Here is a 24,702-nt window from a genome sequence, read left to right on the forward strand (position 1 = left end):
GCCACTGCAATGTTTTCATGTTATACTCTTCAAACCATACATTTAAATTGATTGATGTCCAATTTGTGGGCATATTCCAGGTCATGAGAAACAAGCCCACATTATTACACAGACATTTCCAGATTTCATCATTCATTGCAGTTCTCTGTGGACCATGGCATGCAGTTCTCCATGAAATACATGGGATTGCTTGTGGCAACTGATATCTCCAACACAGAGATTCTGTGGAGTTAGTATAGTTATTGCACCTAGTTGAGGTGGTTAGCCTCAACTCCAGCAAATGAGTATTTTAGGCCTACACAGTAATACTACCTTGGATTCAATGTTGTATGTGGACTTTTATTTCTTCAGCAATGCATTCCTAACTGTGGATTTTAGAATGATTAAATATTTCAGAATGGCAGCATTCTTGTGAAGAAATTTCATTCCCTATGAATTTCAAATGTCAAAAGGACATTTGAAATGAACAATTATGGAATAATGCATGCTAAAATAATTCATTCACTTCCTTAAAATTATATAAATTAAAGGCACTGCTTACACAGCCAGATTTATATAGTTACAATAAATAAAGATAGGTATCTATTGTGTAAAAGCAAAACCTTTCAGCAAAGAAAAATCAAGAAAGGACAGAAAACTAGATTTTCCAGCAGAAAGGGTTCTACTAGAAGATTTAATAAATCACCAAAATGATATCTTTTGATGTTATTTTTGCTGAGTTGCATTCTATAACATCAGATCCATTAAATTTCATTACTGTGATAAGTAAACCAAATTTTCAGTAATGAGCATATAAAGTTTTATTAATATTTTTCCTATGGCAGGAAAATGTTAATGAATTGATCAGTTGAATGTATATTCATTAAATAATTTGTTACAGTTAATAGCAAATTACGTTCCTGTCATATTCTTTTAAAATGTTGTTTACAACTCAAAATAATAATAATAAAAGGATTTAATACTAAAATAATTATATAAAATTATTTTTAACAGAGCTTTTAAATAGATGTTTGAAATGGAACACATTTCAAATCTCAATTTTCACTTGTTCTGCAGTTAAATGATTTGAAAACAGGACTTTGCAACAATTAACTGAGGTTGCTATTTAAAATGTCAATCTTTATTTTATATATATATATATATTTTTGGCATGCAGTTATATATATGCATTTATATAAACCATGTAAACTTGAAGCATAGTCTATGAAATGCTTTTGATGTGCTTTGTGATACTCCCTATGCCAGAAGCTAGAAGATTTTCAAACCACAAAATACTTTATCTATGGCTACAAAATACTGTTTGTACAGATAAACTAAGTTGTGCACCTATTTCTAGCATCATAAAACAAGACTAGGATATCCATGTAGGAAATTTTTTTCCGCCTGATTATTAAGTATATTATATTTGACAAAAAATAATATATCCTGTACAACCACTGAGGGTACATGCCAGGAATTCGATGATGATGAAGAAATAATATTCTTGTTTTAATAGATATGTAAGCAAACAATGCTTTCATCTGAGTATCTTTACGACCAGACTAGAACAGTAGACAGAGACTTTTGACTTCACATCATTTTTGTCTTAGTATTGTATAAATCCCTGCACTTCTTTTTGGATGTATATTGCTATATGAGAGTGATCTGAAAAGTTCTCGGCCTAACAATGAAAAAACGAATTCATAATTTCAAAATTATTTTTATTTTTCAACATAATCTCTCTTAAGACTAATACATTTATTCCAGTGATGCTCCAGCGCCATTATCCTGTCCCTGTAGTGGTTGTCAGTAAGATCTGCAAAATAACCCTCTACAGCTGCAATCACCTCTTGATTTGACAAAAAATGCTGACCAGCTAGGAAGAGTTTTAGTTTTGGGAAGAGATAGAAGTCAGAGAGAGCCAAATCTGGGGAATAGGGTGGATGTCCCAACAATTCATAGTGCAGATCCCTTAATTTTCCCATTGCCAAAACACCTTTGTGGGCAGGTGCATCGTCCTGATGAAGGAGGATTTTTTTCTTCTGCAAACCGGGTCTTTTCTCAGAAATTATCTGGTCTGGTCAAAAGATCGGAATATTCCCCGGTTATTGTTTTATTCTTTTCAAGATAATTAATAAACAAAATGCCTTTAGCATCCCAAAACACAGATGCCATGACCTTGACGCTGAACAACCACTTTTTTAAACTTGGCAGCCCATTTCTTAATTGTCGAAAACGAAGGAGAAGTGTGCCCATCAACTTTCATGACCTTGGAATGAATTTCTTATGCCGTTAATCTTTCTTTTACAAAGAATTTTATAACCGCAAGATACTGTCCACTGTTTTGACTGCTGTTTGGATTCTGGTATGTAATGGTGAATCCAAGTCTCATCCATAGTAATAAATCAATGCACAAAATCAGTTTTATTCTTGTTAAAATGCTCCAAGCACTGTTCAGAGATTTTCATGCAAGTGCATTTTTGATTTGCTATGTGCAAATCAAAAGCTTTTTCATTTGCAATTCTTCATGCAAAATATATCTTGCACGTTCTTTTGAAATGCCTATAGTCTCAGCAATTTCACGCACTTTGACTTGCCTTTGAATCACTGATCAAGTGCACATATCGTGCACTTGATCAATGGTTTCTGGTGTTGTTACACTTTTTGGATGTCCTTCATGTGGATCATCTTCAAAGCTGGTATAGCCACATTTAAACTTGGCAGCCCATTTCTTAATTGTCGAAAATGAAGGAGAAGAGTGCCCAAAAACTTTCATGAACTTCAAATGAATTTCTTATGCCATTAACCCTTCTTTTACAAAGAATTTTATAACCGCACGATACTCAATTTTATCCATTTCAGGGGATACAGACAACACTTTTAGCTTCAGACAGCTGTATAGCACAAACTACTTGATAGATAATTTCACATGGATGCTTATGACAGATGTACCAACTTGAAAAAAAAAAAAAAAAAATCTTGCCGATAGTGTTGCCATCTATGTTTGAAGGCGAGAACCTTTCAGACCACCCTCACAAGAAGAGTCACTACCCACACTAATTTTGATTTTCACTGTTGTCTCTATTAGTGGGAGCCAGATCCAGGAAGATACTAAGGTTGAAGCAATGCATAAATCACATATTTTCCACATGAAAATAGTTAACTAGTTTAACACAGTAAAATTAAGATACTCTGTATAAGCTGTAGAGAGCTTTTCCACTTGGCTATAAAGTATATTATAGTTTATAACCAATACTTCTGTGATCCTATAAAACAAGTAAAATATTCTAACTATTATCACAAATTTTAGACGATGGCAAATTGAATATGGAAATAGACAACAGAATAAGCAAAGCTGGTATGGCAGAGAGAGAGAGCCAGCTGAATAAATTTAGATAGGATAACAGAGAAATGAGGCAAAATACTATATTAGCAGTATACAAAACATTTTTCAAACTGATCTAACTTATGGGTCTGACAGTCGGGTTAGAAATAAGGCAGCTGACAAAAGTTAACAATGACAAGATATGAGAGAGAGAGAGTTTTGAGAAAAATTGGAGGAATGAACTTGACATTGTTAACATTCCAGAATGTATGAGAAGAGTTAATCTAATGTGGTATGGTCATTTGAACAGAACAGGAGAGGAATGGTTATCAAAACAAGTTTTTTTTTTTTTTTTTGACCCAGAGAAAGCCCAAGATCTAGGTGGATTGATAAAGTGAGAAGTATAATAGATTAATCTGGAGAAAAACTATGGATTGATAGTAAGTTGGTAATGATGTAAACTTTTCATGTAGTACTATCATAATATGCTGTGCATCTCCTAAGAGTAGATACCGAGAATTATTTAAAAAAAAACCCCTCACCCACCCATGGTACTAAGAAGGTTTTTTAACCTTTCATAAGCGGGGTGTCACATAAAAAAATCTTTGTTTTTCATATGAATCTGCCACTGATGTGTACCCCAGGGCTCAGTACTGTCACTTATACTCTTCCTCTTATACATTAATTATCTTCTCTCTCTCTCTCTCTGACATCCAGTCCTATTCATAGCTTTGCTGATGACAGTGCTCTTCACTCCTCTTTTTCATTCTCCAAAACTTGTAGTAACTGGTGCTGCTGCTTCTTTAACCAATCTCCTAAACACTGATCTCCTTTCTATTCTTAAATGAGGTGAGGATAACCTGGCAAATTTTAATGCCACCAACATGCAGTTGTTGGATTCTAATTACATAGAAAATAGAATAAATGTTATTTGATTCAGAATCCAACATGATTTTCCGTCACAAGAACTGTATTTGTAAATATTATTTAATGTAAATACCATAAATTATAATTGATATCATATAACTGCCCTAATTATATCAAGTTTTTAATTATTTAATCAAAAGCAAGTGTTAATGATAAAGAAGTTCTGTATTAAATATTAATAAGCTGTTTTATTTATTGATATGTCAATATTGTAAGAACTTATATTTGTAATTTAACTATGCATTTATTGAAACGCAAATATTCTATTTATTCTTTTTGTGAAAGCTTAATGTTATGTAATAACACAATGTACTTGTATAGCCTAATGTAACATTCGCGAGAATGTTTACGTTTATCGGTTGTCATAGAGACGTGTGAAATAAACGAGCGCGTGTGAAGGGAGCGTGAACAGAATAAGAAGAGAAAATATATACGTAGTAAGGGGAGTCGGAACGGAACTTTGGAACTATAAGGTAGCAAGGAAGTAAACTAAAGTAGAAGTAATTAAAAGATTCCTAAGGATAGGAGTTGAGTAGATATTTTTTTTATATAAGTGAATCTTATAGTTGGCTGAAAGCAAAATCAGCCGTAGTAATAAAAGGAAATTATTGCCGTAATCGGATAATTAGAGAACTGGACATTCAACGAAGAATTCTGAATAAATCCAGTCAGTCTACAATTACGACTTATTTCTATACTACGAAAAAAGGAATTGTACAGAGTTAAACTAGTTGATGAATGAAAAATAAGAATAATTAATGTACCTTATAGTTGTTATCTGGAGTTTTTGAAGCGCGATTAGTAATGTTTTAGTTATTTGGTATCTCGCAAGTGTGATAAATACAATTTGAAAGTGTGCTCACAAAATATTGGAAGTACTGAAGATTATTTCTGGTAAGGACAGTCATATTAGTTTATTTCAGTGTATGAAGATTTAAGTATTAGTTCCGTTGCACTGTTTCTAACATTAACTGTAGCATACCATCGAGGCTGAGAGTTGAAAATATAGACATTGAAATGATGTCTGCCGTGGTTAGTGCCTGTTATGAGTCAATCGTAGAGTGTAGTTGAGAGATACAAGGAAACTGATTAATTAAGAATTTCTATTGTGATAAGTTGGGTATAGGAACTTAGTGATTCTGAAACTGTGAATTTGTATGTGAAAGTTTGGAAGATTGGATTAATATGAATGACTTGAATTGATATGCTAACTTGACTGGTTTGTCATATTTAGAAGTGGAATTTATGTAATTGTTATATAACCATATATTAAATGTTTTGTTTTTTAATTTAAATATTGTGTTTGCCTGAATTTCTTTTTACTGCACCGTTCACAAAAATTCGGATCTAGCGGGAATCCCAGAAGGAAAGAAAATAAATACCATCGGCCTGAATGAGTGAAAAGACTGCTAACTAATTTTAAATTAATCCTACTAATTCATATAGACTTATCTAAGGATAGAGTGGTGCAGTATAATAGAAATTTCTCTACCCTTAGATCAGTGATTAATTTGCAATTAGTTTTCCTTATTTGATGAAAGTGACTTTTAGCAAGATGGCGGATTCGAACGTCAAGAGAACACGTCACGACACAGTCCTGTCTTATTTCTAGAGAGAAACACCATTCGCATTCTGCTCACTCCCGCAGTTTTGACAATATTCCTCTTGTCAAGCAGGACCAATTTTTTTCTTCTTGAGTTAATTCTCACATCCAATCTATCCTGACATGAACACATCAAGTCCACAGCTTCTTCAGTCTCCAAAAAAACTGGGTATTCTTTTCCATTCCAACTGAGGCAAGTGATGTGAAGTGATTAGCCTCTATGTATACGAGTTGTCCTAGTCCTGAAAATACTTCAGGCACAAACTTGTTTGCTCACATTTAGATAAAGGATTAAACCAAGTATATAATTTCTTGGTATCTTTAATTTATAGTATAACCATGTGGAAAAACTTACAACAAATACTTCTCTCCTGCTCAACTCCTGACACTTTATAAAGCTTAAATCCGCCCAACCTTAGAATATTTTTCCAACATTTGGGGTGGTATACCTAAAACTTCCCTTAGAATGCTCAGAATCACAAGCAAGCAGTTCACTTGCTGTGATCCCATCCTTCTAGTCACTTTCCTACAGATGTTCTATTGCTGCATTATGTCTCTTTCACAGGTATTTTCTTAGGCACTGCACCTCTGAACTGGCTGCTACAATCCCTCCATTATTCTGTACTCATACACAAACAGCTGCCAGTCAACATCCATTTATAGTTCAACTCCAAACTCATTGAACCAACTTCTCATCCTCAGCCCTCATTTCCTACACCTCTGCTCTTTGCAACAGTCTTCCACAGTGATTACAACCTTTTAAGTTTCCAAAAAGCACATCAACACATTCCCCTCATCCACACATGGCACTGTCGTGTTACAGGTCTTGGAACTTCTTGTGTGTGAGGTTGATGTATATAAACGTGCTTTGCATTAAGGAGGCAGATGATTTTGCATCAGATTTCCTTGGTATCCCATAATGCACAGCACACTTCCTTTTGGACATGTATATTGCTCTGCATTATGGCATCATGCATCTGCTTACATGTTACAAGTAGCATAGCAGTGAAGATATTTCAGGCACACACTTTGTTAGCTCAAGCTTGGGTAAAGAATTAAAACAAGATATAATGTCATGTTTATTATAACTTACTTTGTAACTAAAGAACTTTCTTCAACTATCTTTAATCTAGAATATAATAAATTTAGTTTAATTCTTTATCCAAGTGTAAGCAAAGTTTGTGCCTGAAGTATCTTCAGGACTGAGGCAACTCGTGGTAAAGGTGGACCAAGCTCTCATCACTACTTGTCTTAGTATCTCCCATAATGCAAAGCACGTCTCCTTGCAGACATCTATAATGCTATGTATTAAGGGAAGAGCCACTACCCAGACCTCTTTCAACCTTTATTGAGGTTTCGTCAGTGGGAGCTAGACCCAGAGGTGGTAATACCAAGGTGGAAGCAACGGAAAAGTCATATTTACCTATACGAGTTGCCAAAAGGTGTCTCACCTTATTATTAAATTACTCTGGATTTAGAGAAAGATGTTGGAAGTTTTTCCCCACTTGGTTAGACTATAATAAATTTAGCTAATCCTTTATCCAAGTGTAAGCAAACAAAGTTTGCACCTGAAGTATCTTCAGGACTGAGGCAATGATGAGAGCTTGGTCCACCTTTACCATTTTACCAAGTGTAAGCAAACAAAGGCACAAACTTTGTATGCTTACACTTGGATAAAGGATTAAACTAAATTTATTATAATCTAACCAAGTGAATAAAAAAACTTAAATCTAGAATGTTCATAATATGGTGATATACTATTTTCCTAATGTGTATGAAAAATATGATTTCTGCATTGACATAGCTCTCATTATCTTTATGAGTCTAGCTCCCATTGATGAAACTTCATTAAAGGTCAAAACCCATCTGCATAGTGATCTGATCCTTACCATAATGCATAGAAATGAATTTGAGATGAAAGTTATACAAAAAGTCAAGGGTCTAGCCAATTTGGCGGAACATTCCTTTAGCAGATGTACTGATATCCCATCTGTTCTTATTGATAAATTTTTATGCAGGTTATGCAACAACTCTTCAACCATATTCTCACACATCTGAATCAAAAGATTAGAATAATCAAAGAAAATGTGTTGAATGATTTGCAATTCTAATTTACTGCATAGAAAATAATTATTACCAAATATGAATTAGCATAATCTAAATTTACGAACTTTGTAGATTATATAACCATGTAAACACATAATATAATTTATAAGAAAACTGTTATTTGAAAACATTTACATTACAATAAAGTTTAATATGGTTCAAAACATTAGAATAATGTAAAAATAAATGCATAAAAATTAGTCAAAGGGAAACAATATAATTAGTAGTTTGTTGCATCTCCCCCTAGCTTTTATGACCGTTTGTAAATAAACCGTTCGGCATATCATTTACTGGTGGTTCACACTCTTATCAAAGCACACCCATATGGTCAGCAGACCATTAACAAGTTCATTTTTGTCTCTTGAGGCAACTTCTTGGAGACTTTACTTCATAATTCCCCACAAATTCTCAATGGGTTTAAATCTGGTGAGTTTGCTGGCCAAGAAATTAGGTTGATTTGCCTTGCTTTGGCGATCTAGTAGTGGTTTTGGAAGTGTGACAAGAAGCTGAATATTGCTGAAAAAGGAAATCACCATCACATAAATCTTCTGATGCCAGTAACAAAGTGTTCAAGAATTTCTTGGTACACTTTGGAATCGACTCTTTCGTAGACAGCCTAACTGGACCCTCTGCGGTCATACAAGCTCATACCATGACAGAGGTTGCAAATTTCACCGAACATTTCATGCATTCTTTATCAAATGCTTCTTGCTTAAGATGCCAACACGTATCCCTTGATGAACATGGGACATACAACATACCTTCATCACTAAAATGAACCTCTTTCCAGCCCTCTTGACCTCATAACAATCTTTGCTTACACTATCACACTAAGTTGCCTTGTGCTTAGAAGTCATCGGCGGCTTTGTCTTAGGCACAAGTGATTTAAAACCCAATTTGTGGAGTCATCTCAACGTCATAGATTTAGACACATATACACCTAGTTCTTTCCATCTCCTATGAAAATACCTTACACTTCAGATGCGGTTTTTCTTCACGATATTCTTCAATCTCCTCTCATCTCTTGATGTAGTTAAGACCTTTTGACCGCTAATGCAGCAATTATTTTGAAATCTACAGTTATTAGAATACTATCTCAATACTCTACTCATGCTTGTTTGAAAACATTTCAAATCCTCAGCTATAAACTGTTGAGTTTGGCCGTGTAGAGACACTATACGAAACTTCGTAGCTTCCAATATGTCACTCGTTCAACACACGTCTAGCAAAAGATTAACTGCAATTCACCTGCAAACGATTCCTCACACAAGTCAGTTCTGTAGCTACTGAAACATATGCTATTTCTATGCTCTCCTCTAGGAAAGCATCAGACCAATTGGAAAAATTTGGAATATTCTAATATTTTGAACAATGTCAAATTATTCTAATTTTGTGAATGTTTTCAAATAACAGTTTTCTTATAATTTATATTACCTTTTTATGTGTTTACATGGCTATAAAATCTACAGTGTGTAGATTTTGATTATGCTAATTCATATTTGGTAATAATTATTTTCTATGCAATAAATTAGAATTGCAAATCATTCAACACATTTTCTTCATCATCATCAAATTCCTTCATCCATCAAATAACTTCCTATCTACAATTTTCCTCCAAATCAGTCTGTCACTTGTCAAGACTCCAATATTATCATTATCAAATCTTATATTTCTATCGTCTAAGGCACACTGTACCGTATCAATCCACTTATATCTTGGTCTTCTCTGGGTCGTTTTCCTGCCAACCTGGCAGAGAACACTTGTTTTGCCAATCATTCCTTGCCCATTCTGTTTAAGTGACCATACCACCTGAGATTAGCTCTGCTAATGCATTCCTGGATGCCGACAATGTCAAGTTCTTTCCTAACATCCTCGTTTTTAATATGATATTGCCATTGATGCCATCTGTTCACGCCTCTAATCTTTCTCAGGACTCTCATATCTGCGGTCTCTAGTCTTTGGTCAAGTGTTTTACTTCTGACCCAGCTCTCAGATCCATAAGTTAAAACTGGTTTGAACACTGTCTTGTATACAGCTAATTTAGTGTTTCGACTAATTTCTCTCTTATTCCATATTTAATTTACCATCTTCACTAAAAATCGTGGCTAAGTAGCTGAAATGTTTTACTTGTTCCACATGTTCCCCGTTCACAACAGAGTTCACATTTTCAACAATTCTACCTATTTTCATTGTCTTTGTCTTTTTAATGCTCACCTTCATACCATATTTATTACAACAGTTATTCAATTTAGTCAGGGACTCTTGCAAACTTGTAGCGGATTTATTTCGAAGTATAACATCATCCGCATAAAGTTGACATTAACATCTAAAATTCTGATATCATGTTTAAAACCACTTTCCTTCATAATGTGATCCATATAGATAATGAATAACAGAGGGAATAATGTACATCCTTGTCTCACACCAGATTTAACATTAAACCATCTTCCTGTATTTCCTTTAATTCTAACTGCTGACTTACAACTCAAATACAGACTAAGTATTGCTTGATATAATGCCCCATTGACACCATATAACTGTAGCGTATTGAATAGCTTCTCTCTTGGCACCTTGTCATATGTCTTTTCCAGATCGATAAAACTTAAATACAGATCTTTGTTATATTCCTGTGCTTTCTCAACTATTTGTCGTAAAATGAAGATCTGATCCTGACAGTCTCTATTTAGCCGGAATCCAGCATGTTCTTCACCAAGCTTTTCTTCCAAAATTCTTCTCAACCCTTTCTCAAGTATGCTTGCATAGATCTTGCCATGAACACTCAGTAGGGAAATACCTTTGTAATTCTCACATTCAGTTTTATTTCCCTTTTTTATATATGGGTACTATTGGAGCTCTACTCCAATCATCGGAAATTCGTCCCTCTGTCCAGGATTTCTGAACTATGCAGTGCAGCCACTGTAAAACTTTTATACCACCATATTTCAGCATTTCTGGTCGAATATCATGTACTCCTGCTGCCTTTCCACATTTTAAGCCTTTGATGGCTTTTTCTACTTCTAGTATGGATATGTATTCCTGACTGTATGCCTATTGTGTGTTTTTTACCACTGTGCTGTCATCACTGCTTGTTTCATTTAGCAGTTTTTCAAAGTAATTACTCCATACTTTAAGGATATCTTTTTCTCCTCTTTTCATGTAACCTTTATCATCTCTAACTCCTTTTACAGCACTCTTTTCTCCATTTCCAAGCTTCTTCAACAACCTCCAGAATATCTTACCACCTTCTTGATATTTATTTTCTATGTTCTTGCCAAAGTCCTCCCATGACTTTTGTTTAGATAGTTTTACATAGTGTTTAGCTTTCTTACATTTGTCTCTGTATTCTCTAAGAGCACAAGCTGACTTATTTGCCAGGAACTTTTGATATGCTTTCTTCTTTTCCTTCACTGCATCTTTAAGGTCCTGTGTCCACAATGGAGTTCTGATTTTTCTATCCTTGCAGACAACTTCACCACATGCTTCTCTGACTGAATCATTCAGGGTTTTCTTCAAGGTTTGCCACTGAATCTCCAAGGTTTGGTTCCTGTTCTCAAACGCTTTCATTTTTTCTTCAATAATCTTTGTGTATTTTAGTCTACAGGTCACATCTGAGAGCTGCTCAACTTTATTCACTTTAAAACTTTCTTACATGTTATTCTTTTAAATATGAAATTCAATTTTATCCTTCTCAAGACTAAATGGCGATCACTTCCAATTTCAAATCCTCTGTACACTCTGGTGTCCTGCACCAGGGAGAAAACATCACTATCAACAATAACATAGTCAATGAGACTTTTCTTATTCCTTGCCTCTTCTCTGCATGTGAATTTGTGCACATTTTTATGTTGGAGCACGGTGTTAGTAATAACCAGTCCATGAACTGAGCAGAAATCCAACAGGTATTTGCTATTATTATTGGCTTTGTCCTTTTCTCCAAATTTTCCCAAAATATTTTTGTATGTCTGACAATCATTTCCTACTCTGCTATTTAGATCCCCAACAAGGACCAACTTTTCCTTTTTCATTGTGTCAGTTGCTCTCTCTAAAGCATCAAAAAATTCCCCCCTGCTTCTACCTAGTAGAACCTTCTGTGGCACCATAAGCACAAATAAATCTCATTGTCCAATTTCCCATTCTGATATTTGCCCACATCACTCTACTTGAGACTGCCTGCCATTCAAGAAGATTAGCCTCGTATTATTTTGTGTTGAATATTATGGCTACTCCTTCTTTTCCTTTACATTTTCTCTGATTATTGTAATTTTTTTAGATTCAGAAGTGTAGTAGTACTGTGCACCATGTTCCACACACCTAGCTGATAGACATTAGAAAAGTGAACACGTTATTTGAACAATCTCTTCAGCTTCTGACACAAGGGTGCCATCTACATTCAATAAAGTTATTCTTTCCCATTCATTCTTTCTTTTACTTGCACATTAACAATAAAATTCTTCTGGATTGAATGCACAACAAATTTTGTATTCTGATTTAACTTTCTGCATGACACTCACTTTTTCTGGCCTGAGCTTTGTATATTTCATAACTCCTATCACTCTTATTCTCACAATATTCCTTCCATATCTTCTTATGAATGTCTTGCTTAATCAGGTTGCACATCCATTTTGCTCCCCTATTTGTTCTTTGAACTATAGGCACAGATTCAAATACTGTCACATGTAAGCATTATTTTAATGCTTTTAATGCATTGTTGATATCAGCTACTCGCTATTATGGATCAAATACTCATCCTCATTTGCTTCGTATCCATCCTATATTTCAATGTAATATCAATGGTATTACAATTTAATATGCACTTCACATCCATGATGACTTGGATGTATATATACGTCTTGGCCGGTAGCGTGGTTAAGTGCATGATATTAGTTACTGGCCATATCTTGCATAATATGTTCTGAATGTAAACAAGATCTCAAATACCTAAGAAAAATGTAAGTTTAATGGCTCTTTAATAATGCCAAAAAGAAAAAAAAAATTTTAAAGAACTTTTTATTAGTTTTATTTCATACAATAGATGGTATAACCATCTTCAGAGAAATTACCTAACAGTGATGTGTGTGTGTGTTGGGGGGGGGGGATGACGAATTATCCCTCAGAAAAAAATAATTTTACTGTATTGTGGATCCAACAGAAGTAAACCAACTGTCACAGAACTCATCATGGATTATTATTATTATATTATTATACAGACATCTCCATGCAGTCGAAGACTCATTGTGGGAGATCCATTATACACATAACAGCTATCATATCTCTCTTTAAACTCATTCACCAATGAAGCACTTACAACTATTTGTGGCAACCCATTCCACTACCCTTCAAGCAATAATCTAGTCACAACACCCTTGCCAACACTTTTACACAATTTTCATTGGTGACCCATTGTTCTCTTCCTTCCTGCCATGAACTGAAAAAAAGTCTTCAGCGTCAATCCTATAAAACCATTTTAATAACATATGCTTCTATCATGTCTCTTCTTTTTCACCTATCAGCTAGTTTTTGATCACAGACCAGTCATAATTAATCTTTTTGACTTGCCTCTGGATTCTCTTCACCACTTCTTCATCCCCAAGGAATCCAGGTGTCCAGTTCTTTGTGCAGTAGTCCAGATGTTGCCCTATTAAAGACTACTGCACAGAATATTCATTCTGTGCAGTAGTCTTTAATAGAATAACATCTGGGTAGTTGTTGCACATGTTGCACAACAACATGTGCAACAACTACTGCACATGTATCCCCACCATAAACATTCTAGTTTTTTTTTTGGGGGGGGGGGGGATGCAGGTGTGCATTGGTACACAGAATCACACTCTCTGAAGACTTTTGACATTAAATCTATTCAAATACCATCCATTCATCTTATGTGAATCATTTTTTTTTTTATCAAGTTCACTCTACACATCATCCACCTGCACAATCTGTGCACTGACTCATTTGCAATCATAGCTCTGTTTGAGCTAGCCTCTATGACACCATGGCAACAGACTTGCAACTTATACTTCTCACCATTCTTTTTTCACATGCACTAGCAACTTTTTCATGTCTTCTTGCATACCAAACTTTTCACCTGCTAAATCATTTGTACCAGCTAAAATAAACATTTCTTTCATCTTCACGCTCTGTATCCTTGCTGATGCTAACATTAAGGATATCACTGATATTCTTAATGTTAGCATCAGGAAAACATGATTTCATCACACACACACATGATTTTGCCATGCATTATAAGCAATAAGTGTTTGCCACGTTAGAAAACTAAGATATCTAAAACAGGTATTGTGAAATGGCACCTTAACAAAAATGATCTTATAAACAATATGGTAACTTCAATAGAACTAGAGAAAATATAAGTCAAAACAACTTGTCAGTGCAATGGTTTATAAAAGTTCTAATACATGGGGGTACTCCACTCTGCCGAGTTGTTGATGGAGTCAGAAATTAGCAAAAACACTTACCTAGCAGTATACCAAAAGCATTCAAACCAATTTTAGATTACAGATTAGAAAGCCTGAAATGCGCGAAAGTAAAACAAGTATTGAAAGGCTAAAGATCAGATATGGAAGCGCTGAGAAAAATCAGAGAATTGAACAGATAGCAGAATCTTATTTAAAAAGAAAAAAAAAATATTAGAAAGCAACTTAATATTGTTTAAATTCCAATGTGTGATTAAAGTTATTCTAAGATGATATATGATTACTTAAGCAGAATGGAAGAGGAACAGTTAGCAAAATTGATGTCCGATGCCAAGAAGGCTGAAAAAAGATCCACAGGAAGACCAAGAACTAGGTGGAATGATGCAGTTAGCAGAAAACCAAAATGAAAGATCTGGTAATAATGGAAATATATGAAAAACCTGATATCCTGAACATTACAAGAGGGCACAGATCTTGATTTGATCTATTGCAGAGAATGGCATGAAGTCGTCATAATTCGAGTGTTTAATCTATTCCAGGGTGGTTCACAAGATTCCATAAAAATGTATCAGAGATTCTTATTATTCATTATCTAGCCCAATATCATCTTATTACTGATATAAGATATTAAAGCTTATACAAATATTGTTCAAGGTTTAAGCTTAAAACCAGCACTAAAATTTCCCATGGTTTCCTGTAAACCATGAATAACCTCTCTCATTCCTTAGCGTATATCAAGTTCATCATTCATGTATGACATCCGAACATGAAGAAGCACATTAAATATCAAGATGAAAAATTAAGACTTTCTTCCCATGCCCAGTGGAACCAAGCTAAAATATTACCTAAAAAACAGTTTAAGTCTGACATGACCCTACAGCCTAAACTGGAATCATTATGATAGCATGTCAACCTCCAAGATAATAAATGAACAATAAAAAAACAGCTGAGGACAATTTCTGTCAACTAGCTTGGCATAGAAGGAATGAATTAAAATACAACAGCAGTATTTATTGTATACATTCTCCTGCTTATGCATTAATAACTTAACATGTAAAAGCGTTTAACATCATATTAAACAATATCACTGTTAACTTGTTGCTCTTTAGTGACAAAATGGGCTGTGAAGATCTCATGACCAGGGCTCGCCATATATGCTTGCTCACTAGCCTGTGGCAAGTAGATTTTGCCAGCTGGCGAGTACCTACAGACTGAGCAAAAATAGAATATTTGTTATTTAATAAATAATAACTTCCTAAACAAAATATTTTTAACTTTATGTAAATGCAGAATATGTGTAATATAAAGGGCCATTCTTGTAACAAAAATTAATGTAACAAGTTATATCTTCCAGAAAATCAACGTTGATTTTACTGTTCTTCCTATTATTTATTGATTTCTTCTTCTTAGGAAGTTTCTCACACAAAGGAAATATTATTCTCCAAACAGTGATACAGCACACTAATCACTCTATGGAACTCCTATTCACTAATCAGGACTGATCTTTAAAAAAATGAGGTGGAGTGGTTTTGGGCGAGTAAATTTTTTTACGTGGCAAGTAGGATTTTGCATATTTTGTTGAGCCCTGATAATAATTATTATTATTATTACGTCACACCTCCAGGGAGTCCAAAGACTCATCTAGGGAGGGCACCTACCTCTACAACTATTTCTACACCACTCAATCCACCAACTGACCTCAACTACACCAACACCATCTACCACCACCACTAGTATTTCCACAGACAATCACAAATATCCATGTCCACAGCAGGATTCAAATCCACAGCCTTTTAGCTGGAGAGCGGATACTCAGCTCTCCAGCTAGGCTGACGAACATATATATTTCATAAATGTTCACTCCTCACATGCACAGCCTATTCAGCTTATATTTATTTACTGATGTGTTTTACTGATATATTTATGAAGTGATTGATTTTCTAAAATTATGGTTATTTGTGAAGTTTAATATAAATTGTGCATGTTCTCAGCATATACTGTCCATTTTGTGAGAGGAAAAGCCCTGCTGCTTGTTAGTTTGGATACTCATATTAGAAAAACTTTATTTTGTCATACATGATTATATGAATATGAATCTAGATTATTTTCGCAAAAACAAGTAACGATTCCAACTAAAGTAGTTAAATTTAAACAAAAATAAATAAAAATAAAGAACTCAAACTGAGCTTTTTTGAAAATTATCCACACCTTTCTATTTTCATTCTCCTTTATCTCTCTTTCATACCACTCTTCTTTTTCTTCTTGAGGGTAGTGACCCTGCCTCTGCTGGTGTTGCCTTTGATGCTGTTCCCTCAAATGTTGCATTCGTTCCTGACGGTTCAAGACTTGGTCTGAGGCCAGTGGAAGGGGGCTATGAATGGATGAAGAAATCTGACCCATTAGTTGTTGTTTTCTTTGTTGCTCTATGTGTTTTCTGTAAAATTCTTGTATTCTATTTAAGAAAAAGTGGAAGTCGAGTTCATTATGTTCACTTAATTAAAAGTTTTTGTACTCAATGCTAGTTTATTTCTTTAAAAATATTTCTGCATGAAACACAACTTACAATTTTTTTTACATTAGAAACCTTAACTCCATACAAGAAAATGACATTTCACACATAATTATAAGTGTAATCAAGATGATATAATGCAGACTTAATTTTTTTTAAATAGAAGAACAGTACTGCTGATAAATACAAACACCTGCAAATTTAAGAAAGCTGAGACAGAATCATCTAATATAAGTAGTATCAACAGAAATATGTCATGCAATTGGTATCCTCCAAAGACATGCTATACACACTACAGGGACCAGAACAAATCCTATTTTGAAGGCACAACAGCAAAGTAGTTTCTAAAGTGGTTGGTAAAGTGTATAAGGACCAAAAACCTGATGACAACAAATTTGGAAGCTTCCTGACCATCTAGTGAATAATCCTGTTAGAAGATCATATGTTGAGCTATATCTAGGAAGAACGATATTTAGCATGGAGATTATTCCTACTGTGGAAGCAAAAGACAAGTAATGATTCTAACTAAAGTAGTTAAATTTAAAAAAATAAATAAAAATAAAGAACTCAAACAGAGCTTTTTTGAAAATTATCCACACCTTTCTATTTTCATTCTCCTTTATCTCTCTTTCATACCACTCTTCTTTTTCTTCTTGAGGGTAATGATTCAAACATGGATACTATGTGCTTTATTTAATTCATTTCCCCACCAAAATTATGAAAGCACACCACACTTTCTTTGATATGTTGTTGGAAAGAAGCCATAAGAATTCTGAATATCTTGAATACCAACTCAACACTGATTACTACAAATCTTCTGGTCCTGATAATATTCCCAACTGTGTTCTAAATCAATAGTCATCTTATATTATCTTCACAATATTTCACACTCATCTTGATTCTATACTACAACATGGAAACCATCATAGCATTTCCTTAAACAGGATAGTGCTGAGAGGTGTTTGACATATATACTCCTGTGATATATATCATGATTATTCATGAAGTCAAACCATCTCACTCCCAAGATACCTCTTAAATATTGTTGACAAAAGCATCAAATCTTCTCTGATTATCACTCTTACAAAATATTCATATCTTGGTTCAATAATATAAAACAGAAAGAACCAGACTATTGTAAATTTTCAGTTTTATTCTTATTGCTTTCCATTGTCTTTTCAAACTTCTTTGTAAGCTTTTGGATATGCCAGAAGTCGTTTCTAATCCTCTATGGAACTCATTCCTAATCAATATCAGTTACACAGCTATGATGATAACTGAGATGAAAGATTTGCTCTACAGCACATCTTTTTAAGAAAGACAGAAGACTCATTGTCATCATTTGTTTTCATTACCTTTATTTTCTCAATAATGATAATCAAACCAAGATGACTTCCAGCATCAATTGTAGAATTAAAGGAGTTCATTTCTCCCACATTATCAGCATAATACTGATAAGAGATTTCAAACTTTTATGGCCATTTTAGTTTCCCATTCATCAAAAGTTACAAGACTAAAAAGAAAAGGTAACAGGACATGGCCACACTCTTCTCTTACTACTTCTTTTTATTTTTATTTTAAACTGTTCACAATGTATTTTATCATATTTAATCGAATTATAGCAGTCATAATGCTAATAAGTTTATCATTATTCCATAAGTTCCAATCTTTCACAAATTCTGCTTTGTTTCAACTAAACTAAAAGCCTTTTTAAAGCTAACAGAGCACGTGATCACAGATTTCTGAAATTCTAAACATTTTTCTAAACATATCTTAGTAAAAACATTTGGTCTATGCCAATTCTACATCTAAATCCATCTTGCTCATCTGTAAGCTGCTGCCAACAATAATTTTCCAATAATTCTCACACAGCATGCTATCTCCTTTCTGAAAAATGAGCCCCTGGGAACTTCACCCCACTCTGATAGCAAATGTTCAGGACGCAAGTCAGCTAAGTCACTATTATTCTCCTCACCTCTTTTAGCACTCCTACAATAATCTCTTCACATCTTGGTGATTTCTGAATTTAGTTAATTTATTTATAAGTTTGTTGAAGCTATCCCATATACACTACATCACGTTCTTGTAAGCTAGCTCTTATCACAACATCTGAAACTTATCCAGGTTGTATCAGCATTGTTCAATGCTTCAGTGTTAATAGTGATAGCAATACATTTTGGAGTGCACTTCTTACACTTCAGTTGCAATTTCTTGACAAGGAAGTAGTCAGATGTTGTCTTAATCAATAGTAAATGGGTAAGTTGTGAGACAGTGTACTTATAAAAATCTTTATGCTTCAAATAGAGTTGGTTACTCTATTTAGTTAATTTGAATGAAGGAGTCTTTCACTATTGTCACTGCAACTGCCAATGCTAAATGTTCCAATTACTTCTGCCCAGTAACAGGAATAAGTGCCAACCTTGGCATTCCAATTGCTCAAAATTATTATATTACCTTAAAATGGAATAATTACAAGTGAGATAAAATGAAAGAAAGGATACAGTGGTAGAAAAAAAAGCCTTTTTCCAGTGATTGTGTCAAGACCATATTTTTTACTTAAAAGATGAGAAATCCCACTCACAGGAATATAATAATATAATATTTGTATCTTAAAAAGATCTGAAATATACATATTTTGGTTGAATGTTTTTAATAATACAGAACGAAATGGAAGACAATAAGATCTTAGTGTTGGCAGAAACTCACTGGAAAGAACATGGTCATTTTACAACACATATGGGAAACAAAGTGTTTTTCTCTGGTCCAGATAATAACAGTGAAAAGGGAGTTGCCATCATTGTTAATAAAAACATAAGTAAAGCAGTAAAAGGATATAACCCAGTCAGTGACAGAATCATAACAGTAAGATTAAACACTAACCCAATTCCAACAATGCTAATACAAGTTTATGCACCTACATCAAATGCAGAAGATGAATTAAGTGAGAAATTCTACAAAGACCTAAATGAAACTATGGATACAATACCAAGAAAAGATATTCGAATAATTCTAGGAGACTTCAATGCTAAGGTGAGATCCAATGCACATGATGATCACTTAAATGGAATCATTGGAAGATATGGACTGGGAATTAGAAACAAACGAGAAAAACTACTGGAATTCTGCATTGAAAGGGAATTAGTATCCACTAACACAATGTACAAACAGCACAAGAGGAGGCTATACACATGGGTAGCACCTGGGAATTGATGTAAGAATCAAATAGACTATATTTTAGTCGACAGAAGATGGAGGACACTAATCAATAACACCAAAACACCGCCAGGTGCAGACTGTGGATCAGACCATAGATTATTAATCTCTAATTTAAAGATCCATCTGAAAGCAAACAAGAATAACAGCAACAAAAGATATGACTTTTCACAAATGGACAACAAATTTACAATGGACTTTGAAGCAGGGCTCAAGAAACAAAAAAGCACACCTCAGGAACAAAGCATTGAATCACATTGGACACACCTAAAACAAACCATTGCAAAATCTGCAGCCAAAAACATCCCAATAAAAAAGAAGAATGGCAGTCCATGGGTTACAAAAGAAACTCTACAACTAATTGAAATAAGGAAAAACAAAAGATTGGCAAAACCCAAATTACCTGAACCTGAATAAAGCTATTAAGAAATCTTGTCAAAAAGATAAAAATAGCTATATCAAAACATCTGTAAAGAAATAGAAAGCCACTCCAACTCTAATGAAACAACAGATTTATTCAAGAAGGTTAAGGATATAACCAAAAAATTCAAACCAAAACTTAATATAATTACAGAGGAAAAAATTACAAGTTGCCAAAAAAGGTGCACAAATACAATTACTGAAATAAGAGCCAACAGGCTTCACTTTGGCGAAGTAAAATTATTCAAAATTAAGTAGATATTAAATACTACATTATTTTTTTAGCTGAATAAGAAACTCAAAGATATGAAATCTAATCTAAGAGTTTCATGCCAAATATATAAACTATATAAAGATCGGAGAGTCCAAGCATAAGCCAACACCTGATAGTGCAATGCTAGAGAGACTCATAGCCTTATTGGCTCTTATTTCAGTAATTGTATTTGTGCACCTTTTTTGGCAACTCGTACAGTAAAGATATAAGTTCTGACCATTGAAACTTTCGTATTACATCTAGGTCTACCTACTCACTGATGAGACCTCAAAAAAGATCGAAACCGGTCTGGGTAGTGGCCTTCTCTCATAATGTAGAACAGAAATACATCTCCTAGGAGCTGTGTTTTACATTATGGGAAAATACTAAGAACAGTGATCAGAGCTTACTCCACCTTTACTACGAGTCACCCTAGCATTGCACTACCAGGTGTTGGCTTATGTTTGGACTTGCCGATCTTTATATAGTTTTCTATATTCAGCATGAAACTCTTAGATTAGATTTCTTATCTTTGAATTTCTTATTCAGCTAAGAAATAATGTGGTATTCAATATCCGTTTAATTTTGAATAATTTTACTTTGCCGAAGTGAAGCCTGGTGGCTCTTATTTCAGTAATAGTAGGTATAGTAATTTCTCTGGTGTAAGAAGGAGAAAAGTGACACAGGCATAAATTACACATTTTTGTTCACTTCCATTATGAATTCATGGGCTGTAGTGTTCAATGGCCGAATGCAACTGGTCAGGACTGATGTTGCACAATTGCTGTCTTTCAGTGCTGGCAAGCTATCAGGATGATCCCGATAAACCGTCTTTGAGAAATCCCCATATCCAGAAGTCACAGTGAATCATATCAGATTCACAAGCCAGCATGCAGTGGGAAATGAATGGCTGATCACTCTAGCTTCGAAATGTTCTCAAAGAACCTCCTGTACAGATGGACTGATGAGTGGAGTAGCCCCACCATACATGAAAATGACTGAATCCATGCACAGACCCTGCTGTAGCTGTGGCACAAACAAAATGATTAAACATATCATAATACCTTTTAGCAGTAATTGAGTAGGTTACAGGACCTGAATGGCAAATGTCCTCAAATAAGAATGGTCCAATTTAAACAAAGCTGTAAACTCACCACAGACAGCAACTTATGAATTCACGTGGGTTTTGAGTAGACCATACCTGGCAATTGTGGGTATTCACAGCTCCATAGAGGTGAAAATGAGCCTGATCTCATCACAAAATCATTCACAGTCACGTTGCATACAACTCCACTTGAGTAAGGAATGTTAATGAAAATAAATGTTATGTAATGAAAAAACCCAAAAGTGTTATGTAGCAAGTAAGAGGGGAAAAATGATTATGGGAGAATGACTTTAAACAGTGCTCATGGCAGGAAGGTAACTGAACCAAAAGAAAGAGTTGTGTTGCTGAGTGATCATTTTGCAAAGGTGTATCATCCAGGTGATACACCTTTGCAAAAGGGATTTTACTGTTGCCGATGTTACAGAGATACCTATCACCACTGAGGTAGATGAAGAGGAGGTGTTCAGCATATTAAAAAATATGAATGTGAACACAGCAGTAGGACTAGATGGCATATCAATCCATGTGCTACATGAATGTGCAAAAGAATTGGCATTGCCTCTGACAAAGTTGTTCAATCTAAGTCTCAGTTCTGGCAGGGTTCCAAGAGAGTGGAAAGAGGGTAAGATAGTACCATTGCATAAAGGTGGCTGCACGACAGAGGTAGTAAACTACAAATCAATTAATATATTGGGAGTGATTGGTAAAGTATTGGAAAAGTTGGTGAAAGGTAAAATACAATAGTGCGTGAATAGGAATGCAATACTCTATAGTGAGCAGCGTGGCTTTGTAAAGTGTACGTCCTGTCTTAGTAACTTATTCACATTTTGTAATAAATGTGACAGCAGAATTGGATAATGGTACTGGCCACATCATGATACTAATCAACTTTGCCAAGGCATTTGACAGAATACCTTGGCAAAGTTAGACAAGGGTGTGAACTCTCGCCATTACTTTTTTAATATTTACATCAAAGAGGCTCTGAAGGAATTCAAAGAAAAAATCAATAGTGGAATAAGGATTGAGGCTTCATAATACAATAAGATTTGCAGATGACATAGCCTTAATAGCAGAAAATGAAAAAGAACTACAGGAATCATTTGCAGACATGAATAAACTTCTAAACAGAAGATGCAAGATGAAAGTCAATGAGAAAAAAAAAATAACAAAAATAATGAAATGTACCAGGGATGGACAGCAAATCATAAATATCACAACAGACGGGAAAAGATTATTAGAAGTAAAAGAATTTACCTACTAGGAAGCATAATAACATCATATGGAAGAAGTAGAAGAGATGTGAGAACAAGAATATGACAAGCAAAAAAAAGGCATTTAACAAGAAAAGAATGCTATTAACATCAAAGATGTATCGTTGAGAAAAAAGAAGCACTTTATTAAAAGCTTTGTCTGGAATGTGGCCCTCTACGGATCAGAGACACAGACACTCCAAAAAAGAGAAAAATCAAGACTTCTAGAATTCAAGATGTGGTGTTGGCATTGAATGCTGAAGATTGCACGGACAGAAAGAATTACAAATAAAGAGGTATTAAGAAAGACAGAAGAAAAAGGTGACATACTACATACATTAGAAAAAAGAAGAAATGACATAATAGGATACTTATTAACCACCTTACTGGCCATTAAAGATCAAAAACGCACCCTCAAAAGTTTTGTATCCATCATAAATTTCAATGTAATATCAGTGGTATTACAATTTTAATATGCACTTCGCATCCATGGAAATGTGGATGTATATAAACATCCTGGCCGGTAGCGTGGTTAAGACACTCAAGATTGGACTACAAATTTGATTGAGGGAATGATGGAGGGGAAGACCTCGGAGAGAGAGAGAGAGAGAGAGAGACCAAGAATCCAATGCATGAGTGACATCAAAAATGGACGAAATTACCAAACAGTCAAACTAACAGCATGAAACAAAAGACCACTATCAACAGCCCAAAGAAGGGCAATGATTGCTAATGAGTCAATGAGAACTTGTGCAGGAGAAATGATGTGCAGGTTATATATGCATGGAGTGAATTTGATGGACGAATGGACTTGATATATCTGACAGACAACATTTGAATGGTTTTGAAGTTAAATGTTCAGAGAAAGTGTTGCTAAGTGAAAACCTGAAAGTGCAAAACCAGAGAAACTAGAAATATTGGGGGGAGGGGTGATGCAATTGAGCATGTGCCTGTCCATCCCTGGAGTAAATGAGTGTGAGTAGAGAAATCATTATGCAATACTGAATGTGATTTCACAGGTTTCAGATTTGAATGGGTTGGTAATAACATTACACAAGGGTAATTGTGGGTCCAAGGGGGATGTTGAAATGCATGAACATGAATGCCAGAAATAAGGCTATGAATTGGCTGCACCTTGACTACTGTACACAGATTTGGTCAGCTGGGATTCTTGGGGATTAGAAGATGGTGATTAGTGACTAAGCTGGTTACAGGTCTGTGGAATGTTCACTATGAGAATAAGCTGAAGGTGTGTGGGTTACAAAGTTTAGATGATAGGCGGGAAAAAAAAGGAATGTGATAGAAACTTATAAGATATTAAAGGGGAGCTATAAAATTTAATTAGGGATTCGGAAAAGAAAACTAGGGATCATTCATGAAAGTTATATAACAGTGTGGCTAGTAATGGATATGGAATAGATTTTTTGTGTAGCAAGTGGAGATTAAGTGGAATGGATTATCAGAATTAGTTGTGAATGCCTTGTCAATAAACGAGTTTAAGGAAAGGTATGATAGGTTTTGCACGTTTAACAGTTTTGGACTCCCATAATGAGCTTCTGGACTCCATGGAGATACTGTATG

At 34.6% G+C, this 24,702-nt stretch overlaps 1 protein-coding gene across 5 annotated transcripts in view; it reads right to left on the minus strand.

The window, feature by feature from the left end:
• Positions 1–24,702, minus strand: part of baz (par-3 family cell polarity regulator) — a 503,422-nt gene that overhangs the window by 81,526 nt on the left and 397,194 nt on the right. For 4 of the 5 annotated variants that reach the window (XM_090412006.1, XM_090412010.1, XM_090412005.1 and 1 more), the window contains one exon: positions 16,580–16,823. In XM_090412006.1, the coding sequence (XP_090268132.1) occupies positions 16,580–16,823 (244 nt within the window). The remainder of the gene's footprint in view (positions 1–16,579; positions 16,824–24,702) is intronic. The other variant, XM_090412009.1, reaches the window with a different exon arrangement.

The sequence above is a fragment of the Typopeltis vanoorti genome, chromosome 22 (assembly GCF_054136105.1).
Source record: "Typopeltis vanoorti isolate ZY-2024b chromosome 22, IOZ_Tvanoo_1.0, whole genome shotgun sequence".
In the NCBI taxonomy this organism is placed as follows: domain Eukaryota; kingdom Metazoa; phylum Arthropoda; class Arachnida; order Uropygi; family Thelyphonidae; genus Typopeltis; species Typopeltis vanoorti.